General features: G+C 40.8%; 1 protein-coding gene across 1 annotated transcript; it reads right to left on the minus strand.

The window, feature by feature from the left end:
* Positions 1–5,856: 5,856 nt before the first annotated feature.
* Positions 5,857–8,395, minus strand: LOC149012283 (G-type lectin S-receptor-like serine/threonine-protein kinase LECRK3). Its single transcript, XM_089157567.1, has one exon. It carries the CDS (start codon positions 8,393–8,395, stop codon positions 5,981–5,983), a length of 2,415 nt encoding a protein of 804 aa, XP_089013693.1. The 3' UTR covers positions 5,857–5,980.
* Positions 8,396–8,770: the final 375 nt, after the last annotated feature.

Here is an 8,770-nt window from a genome sequence, read left to right on the forward strand (position 1 = left end):
TGGATTCTTTGTCGGCCTCCGAAGCAAAATCGAGTTACAACTATTCAAGTGGTGTTGGGGCTTCATGTGATTGTAAAGAGAAAATTAACCTAAGCTCACATTTGATGGCCTCCGATGAAAAGGTTATGAATAGTTCTTCAGATGGTAGTAAAGATAAATTTTATTTAGATTCAAGATCTCAAAGTTAATTTCAGGGGGGGGGGGGAAAAAAGGGGGGGGGGGGGGGGGAAAAAAATTAAAAGGGGGGGGGGGGTGGGGGTTTCCGGGGGTGGTTTGCCCGAGGGGGTGAATCAGTGTCTTTAAAAATTCACCACAATGTGGCTGGGTCTACCAGACAACGTACCACCACTCTGCAATCAAGGCACTCCAATATGTGCAACAAAGAAAAATAAACAAAAACGCAATGCACCAAGGTTTACGTGGTTCGACCAAATTGCCTACATCCACGGAATAATACCCAACCTAGGGTTTCGTATATTACTCAATACACTCTTAGATATTTTGACTGCTACAACAGTCCGGGAACACCAATCCCTGTTATAGTCTAAAATGCAATTCAGACAAGGGCACCAACCCCAACCCCCTAGACAAGCTCCAACTTGCTAGGTCACATTATTTGGACTGCTACAACAGTCCAGGAACACCAATCCCTGTTATAGTCTAAAATGCAATTCAGACAAGGGCACCAACCCCAACCCCCTAGATAAGCTCCAACTTGCTAGGTCACAATGTAAACCAATAATTCAAGTTCCCCAAATTACATTCATGAGCTAGATTCTTCATCACTAAACATAACCTAGAAAATAATAGACAATCACTTGTGAATACGGGTTACCTCAACTTGTGTAAGATGCATGGTAACAATACTTGTTTCTCTTTTTCTCCAACTCTTTTTTTTTTCTCTTTTCAGTCTTTTTCAGTTTTCTCTCTTTAAAAAAAGCCATACAACCATGTTCCCTTCTTTTCTTCTGCTGCTTCTTCTTTCTTCTCTTTCACTTTCTTTCTTGTTCAGCAAAACAAAAGACTTCTTATTCCCATGCTTCAGACCTCCAAAGCCAACCAATGTCTTCTGGTTCGACCTCCACGCTATTCCCAAGCTCCTCAAAACATCCTCATCTTCTGCTGGAGTTTGCTCTCCTTTTATAGATTAATTTAACTCAGAGTTTGAATCAAACTCAGAGTTCCTATCTGACTTAAACAAGGAGTGTTTTAACGCACAAATCGGACTAACTTCGAGATCTCCAATGAACAACCCCACCGTTGGATTTGAAGATCAAGAAGTCGTGAAGTTCTCCTCCAAAAATCGGCTCAATCGGACACTGGATGACCATCCGATGAAGAGGTTGATCAAAACTGGACTTAGAGTTTGAATCAAACTCAGAGTTCCTATCTGACTTAAACAAGGAGTGTTTTGACGTACCAATCGGACTAATTTACAGATCTCCAATGAACAATCCCACCGTTGGATTTGAAGATCAAGAAGTCATGAAGCTCTCCTCCAAAAATCGGCTCAATCGGACAATGGATGACCATCCGATGAAGAGGTTGATCAAAACTGGACAGAGACCCTCAAAAACGGGATTCTTGAGTTTTCTTTATTTGAATTGGATTCTTTCTCTCGGAACCTTTTTGTGTGTTGCTGTACCATATCAAAACCCACTTAAGTTGCCAACAATGACAACACCTTCATTTTAGGCCAATGGAACAACAATCTCCCCCTTTGGAATTGTTGGCAACTCAACCTCCTTTTCTCTTTTCTCTCCCCCTTTGACAACAAGTACAAAGGGTGCTTTGTGCTCCCCCTACCATAGAGCTCCCCCTACATAGACTCTTCCATAGGAGTGCCCACCGCACCTTCCTATCCTATGGAGAAATGATGTTCTATGTATTTTCTCACTTACTCCCCCTTGGAGCCACAACCCCAAGCTTTACTCTTAATCTCAAAACTATGTTTGGACAGTGGTTTTGTGAAGATATCAGCCACTTGATTTTCTGTGGGAACAAACTCCAAACTCACTTCACCTTTTTGACATGGACCACATACATGATTTGAAGGCCTTTTAATCTTTGGAAGATCTCTCACAACTTCCCTTTTACTGAGCTTGGCAAGATTCTTGAAATCTATATGCCCCAATCTCCTATGCCATAACAAGCTTTCATCCTCTTGACTCACCATGCACCTGTCTTCACTAGTGTTTGATAAGACATATAAGTTTCCGGTTGTTCTGGTTCCTAAAGCCACTGCTTTGCCATTTTTTGGCTTCTTGATTTCACAACCTTCTTTAGTGAAAAGAACTTCATATCCACCATCACAGATTTGGCTCACACTAAGAAGATTGTGTTTGAGCTCACTCACATATAGAACATTATTGGATTTTTACTTTCCTTCATCCAGCTTAACTGAGCCTCTACCTTCAATCTTGGCCCCATCATTGTTGCCAAATCTCACTGAACCACCTTTCACTACATCAAGGCTTGAGAACCTATTCTTGTCACCTGTCATATGTGTGGAACACCCACTATCAAGAATCCAAGGTGCCTCACTACTATGAGCCTTGAAAGTTGTTTGAACTACCAAGGAATTTATCATTTTTCCTTTTTATCCTTTCTCAACCCAAACTGCTTTATCTGATACATCAATATGTTCCCTCGATTTTCTTTGAATTGTTTGTGCATGTCTTTGAGCTAACTTTTGGGGAAGGTTTATCTCCTTCTGTGAAGGAAGAGCAGTCCAACAATACTTTGCAATATGTCCCAACTTGAAACACCTGAAGCATTCTATTTTAACCTTATTCAATGGAGCAAATCTGTTTATGTTGTTGAATGCCACAACCTTGTTTTGTCTTCTACAGTTTGCCACTTTATGTCCAAAGTTATTGCATCCATAACAATACCCATTAAAGCCTTGACCATTAAATGTTTTATGATAAGCTCCAGTATTGCCTTCTTTACTCATCTTTGGCTTGGTCTTCCCAATAGATGGATTCTTTTGGTGCTCCTCATCAAGACTCATTGGATTTGTTGTATTTCTATTTCCATTGGTCTTATTACATTTGAACATTCCCCCTTTGAGTATCCAAGACCAGTTTTAATATGAGGTGACCTCTGAACACTCAAGATCTCATCTAGTACCTTATCTCTTCCCCAAGTAGAAGTAAAGTGAGTAGTCCCTGTCACTTGATTTTCAACTGTCTTGTCCTTAAAGTTCAATGTAACTGAAGTGGATGATGTGGTAGCTTCTAAATAACTCCTCTTTTGTTCTCCTTCAAGTTCTGATCTTAACCTTCCAACTTCTTTCTCAAGTTCTTCACACTCTATACACTTGAGAGAGAAGCAAGATGATGAGTCATTTATAACATGCTCCAATTCACTAATTGTGACAGTCAACTCCTTGATTGTTGTCTCAGAATTTTCAAGTTGATTCTTTATTTCTCTATTTTTCTTCCTTTCCTTTTTGAGATCAAGCAAGGCAGAGTACAATTCACCAACATAATCAATTTCACCTTCAGTGTCTTCATTATCATCATCAAAGGAGTAGCATTCGTTCTTAGTTAAATCATTGTCTTCATCTGATTCTTCGGAGGAGGAGTAGCATTTGTTCTTAGTCAAAAGACTTCTCCTTTTGAAATGGTTCCCAAAGTCCTTGGAGCTGCCTTCACTTGTGGCCATTTTTACAAACTCTCTGATCAAATCCCGAAGTGGTTATACTTCTCTTCACGGGAACTTGGCTCTGATACCAATTGTTATTCCCAGATTGACACTGAGAGGGGGGTGAATCAGTGTCTTTAAAAATTCACCACAATGTGGCTGGGTCTACCAGACAACGTACCACCACTCTGCAATCAAGGCACTTCAATATGTGCAACAAAGAAAAATAAACAAAAACGCAATGCACCAAGGTTTACGTGGTTCGGCCAAATTGCCTACATCCATGGAATAATACCCAACCTAGGGTTTCGTATATTACTCAATACACTCTTAGATATTTTGACTGCTACAACAGTCCGGGAACACCAATCCCTGTTATAGTCTAAAATGCAATTCAGACAAGGGCACCAACCCCAACCCCCTAGACAAGCTCCAACTTGCTAGGTCACATTATTTGGACTGCTACAACAGTCCAGGGAACACCAATCCTCGTTATAGTCTAAAATGCAATTCAGACAAGGGCACTAACCCCAACCCCCTAGACAAGCTCCAACTTGCTAGGTCACAATGTAAACCAATAATTCAAGTTCCCCAAATTACATTCATGAGCTAGATTCTTCATCACTAAACATAACCTAGAAAATAATAGACAATCACTTGTGAATACGGGTTACCTCAACTTGTGTAAGATGAATTGTAACAATACTTGTTTCTCTTTTTCTCCAACTCTTTTTTTTTTCTCTTTTCAGTCTTTTTCAGTTTTCTCTCTTTAAAAAAGCCATACAACCATGTTCCCTTCTTTTCTTCTGCTGCTTCTTCTTTCTTCTCTTTCACTTTCTTTCTTGTTCAGCAAAACAAAAGACTTCTTATTCCCATGCTTCAGACCTCCAAAGCCAACCAATGTCTTCTGGTTCGACCTCCACGCTATTCCCAAGCTCCTCAAAACATCCTCATCTTCTGCTGGAGTTTGCTCTCCTTTTATAGATTAATTTAACTCAGAGTTTGAATCAAACTCAGAGTTCCTATCTGACTTAAACAAGGAGTGTTTTAACGTACAAATCGGACTAACTTCGAGATCTCCAATGAACAATCCCACCGTTGGATTTGAAGATCAAGAAGTCGTGAAGTTCTCCTCCAAAAATCGGCTCAATCGGACACTGGATGACCATCCGATGAAGAGGTTGATCAAAACTGGACTCAGAGTTTGAATCAAACTCAGAGTTCCTATCTGACTTAAACAAGAAGTGTTTTGACGTATCAATCGGACTAATTTACAGATCTCCAATGAACAATCCCACCGTTGGATTTGAAGATCAAGAAGTCATGAAGCTCTCCTCCAAAAATCGGCTCAATCGGACACTGGATGACCATTCGATGAAGAGGTTGATCAAAACTGGACAGAGACTCTCAAAAACGGGATTCTTGAGTTTTCTTTATTTGAATTGGATTCTTTCTCTCGGAACCTTTTTGTGTGTTGCTGTACCATATCAAAACCCACTTAAGTTGCCAACAATGACAACACCTTCATTTTAGGCCAATGGAACAACAAGGTAGTTGCAGAAAGGTTTGTGAATGTTGAAAAATCTAGGGATATGGCTTGTTTCGATTCAAAACCCAAGCAAATTACTATGTGGAAATACTCTCGCTGTATCTGATGTTTCAGAAATTTCATGAGAAACTTGCTTTTTGGAAGGTAAAGTCAAAAGAATTGCATCTGACATCAAGCGGACAAAGGAGATGTTGGATATGAACAATGTAGATGCTTCAAGGATGATACTTTATGATATTTAGGATAACATTCCCCAGTCTTCATTGAGTCCGGCTAGGAACTCCGATCGGCCTGGGGAGAGGGTAGAGAAGAGAGCCCATAGGATTCGATCATCTAAAGCGAGTTGATAGGCAACACGGTTTGGTCTTAAACCGGGTTTATTGAGCGGTTTAAATTGAAAACATAATAAAACATTGAACGATTGAGATTTTTAGTTGACATGTGGCGCTCATCCAGAGCAGCCGCTGGATGGCCGCTCGAATGAGCGCCGCCGAGGATTTAAACCCATGTTTGAGTACATCATCGATCACTAGATATAGGAAATACATCACACAATCAACACATGACACATGTCTTCCCTAATACGATGAACATTGCAACTCACACAATGTTGCCAACAATGAAAATATGCAACTATTCAAAATGCTCCTCACCAAAAATAAATAAATAAATAAATTCAAAATCCTTAGGGTTTCGAGTAGAGTAAACCAGAACAGAAGGTGGAACAAGGTCTAAGATTTATGGAGGCTCAAAATTCATGTTTACTGATAAGATTCAGGGCATTCAATCAATCGCACTGAAAAAGGAAGCAGGGTCTGGTGGCACAGAAACCTCCACAGCACCTTCTAGCATCAAGGTAACCTTCTTCATGGATGGCCTCAAAGATGGATCTTCTTGGATGCACCAAAGTGCCACCATGACAAATCTTTCTAGCCTCTTCCAATTACTTATTGCATCTTCATCGTTACCCACGAGCAACTGGAGATTCCCATCCATGTAGCAATCATAAGCACATTCTGAAAGTATTGTCACTTCACCTTCCATCATGAACTCGGCATTCTTCCTGCAAGAAATTATTTCCAGTAACACTATACCAAAACCGTACACATCTACTTTTGATGTGATTGCCATGTTCTTGAACCATTCAGGGGCAACATATCCTCTGGTACCTCTAATTCCTGTCATTGTTCCGGTTTGGTCAATCTTAAGAAGCTTTGCTAACCCAAAATCACCAATTCTGGCACCATAAGAATCATCCAGAAGTATGTTCTGAGGCTTGACATCACAATGAATGATCTGGGTATTGCATTCTTCATGCAAATATGTAAGGCCTCTTGCAATCCCAAAGGCAATTTGTACTCTATGTTTCCATTCTGGCCTCACTCTTCGGAAAAGGAAACTGGCTAAGGATCCATTTGCCATGAATTCATACACCAAAAGCCTGTGTGAAACCTCATTGCAATATCCAATGAGCTGAACGAGGTTCTTATGATTTGTCTTTCCGATAGCACTCACTTCTGTTTGGAATTCTATGTCAGATTGTTCTTGTATCTTGCCAAACTTCTTTATTGCTATAACAACTCTTCTACAGTCCAATTCCACAACCCCTTTATAAACGGTTGAACAAGCACCAGCTCCAACTTCTTCCTTGAAACCATCTGAAGCATCTTCCAACTCTTTATAAGTAAAAAGACGCAAGTTCATCAACCCACTTGTGTTTGTTGCCGACGGACGATTCTTCTTTAGTTTTCTGCGGTGTGATAAATAAAAGACCAGACAAATTGCCAGTGACAAGGCGCAGTTCAGAAACACAGAGCTGCCTAACAGAATTGATCCAGTAAGGATCAAGGCATTCTCTTTCTTCTTATTAGAGAGGTGAGGAGAAGGAGGACTAAGGGTTGCTGTAGAAGAAGAACCAACCTTGATTAGTGCTTTTCCTCCAACGCTAGCATCACTTCTTCCGTTTGAGAGAGGGTACTTCTTCTTCCAGCAGTTGTTATCTCTGATTATAGCAGCTGCACAGAAACAATCGTCTATGCAATTCTCTCTGCACCAGTCCTCATTTACCCCTTGAAAATGCTCGTAATCAGCCAAAGGCCAATCCGTGCTCGGAATCTCTTCAAAGTGAAACTTACTTTCTTCACTACCAAATCCACCCTTGTCACAACTTTGTGCAGTAAAATTCGGTCTACATCCATTGAAGGTGTTATCAGGATCCAATAACACATACCCAGGTGGACATGCACAGGTTGGCCTCTGTTTCTGATCTAGTTTGCAGTAACTGTTAAACCCACATACTCCACTTCCGAAATCTGATTGAATTTGAGTGCAAATGTTCGAAGGAATGTATGACGAGATAGACCATGATTGTGGCCATCTTCCATTAACACTCTTCGGATAAGTGTATCGCCTGAGAACTCCATCAAAATCAAGCCTGACGATGTTGTAGAAGTCACTTACTGAACCTGAATTTGCTAAACCCACATCGGAAACGGTTCCATTCCTTAGTCTTACATAAATCTCTCCAGACTTATTGAAGACAAACTGCGAACCAATTCCCACTGTATTACTTGCATAGTATGGATCGTAATAATCATCAGTAGGCCTGGATTTCAGATACAACACAAGGTTTCCATCGGCCTGAAAAGGAAGCTCAAATCTTCCGGCAGTGTAGTTTTGCTGGGTTAGCCTAGACGTGAGCTTGCTGCCTCTTTCCAGTATTTGTGAGGGCAACATGGTGTCAGTTGGATTAGTAAAGCTACTCCATACAGTACCTGCAGATCCATTGCTCCTCAGAACAAAGTTTCCATTATCAAGCATGGCCGCAGAGGTTACCTGACTGTTGTCTATGGACGTGGCGCTCCAAATCTCTCTGCTTCTATTGTCAGTAAGGGAAAGCCCTGCGTTAGTAAGTTCAATTTTAGACCCTCCAGTCACTGGGCTCCCTTGGTTTCCTGTCCAAACAATTGTATTATCTGGTACATTCTGAAACCAGATTGCAACTAAGAAGAGATTGCTTCCTGGTAGGTGCTTGAACCCAAAAGCAAATTCCCCGGATAGAGATGCCCAGTGAGGAGATTTATCATCAGTGGACAGAGAAGAGCCCAAGGTAATGTTACTGTAAGCCTGTGCAGAATTGGTAAAAACAGTAATAAGAAGATGCAAGAGCAAGAGAATTTGTGAGATTACAGAAGCCATTGGAGGAAGCTAGCACTGAGCGACGTTGGGTATCAAATCAATGGAACTGGTGCTTAAATTGACATGGATGTTGAAATCTCTAATGCCATTGCTGGAAATTGAAGAAAATGCGGTTACTTCAGGCAACTAGACTTTTCTAGTCTCCTCAACAGATTCAAAAACGCATGGGATAAAATTTGTCAAGTTAGACAAGGAAATTGTATGGTAGTTGGTGGCAGAAAAACTCGGTTCTTTTATTTCCGTATGGTAAACGTTGGCTTTCGTATCGTAAACGTTGGTAGCTAAAACGCCAAGGGTCATGATGGACTCTTCTCCGGTGAACTTTCTAAAGTCAAGATGGACTTTTCTGCGGTAAAAACTTGGCGAGTATGGTCA

The sequence above is a fragment of the Hakea prostrata genome, chromosome 6, assembly GCF_041222555.1.
Source record: "Hakea prostrata isolate BN-2017 chromosome 6, UWA_Hpros_2, whole genome shotgun sequence".
In the NCBI taxonomy this organism is placed as follows: Eukaryota; Viridiplantae; Streptophyta; class Magnoliopsida; order Proteales; family Proteaceae; genus Hakea; species Hakea prostrata.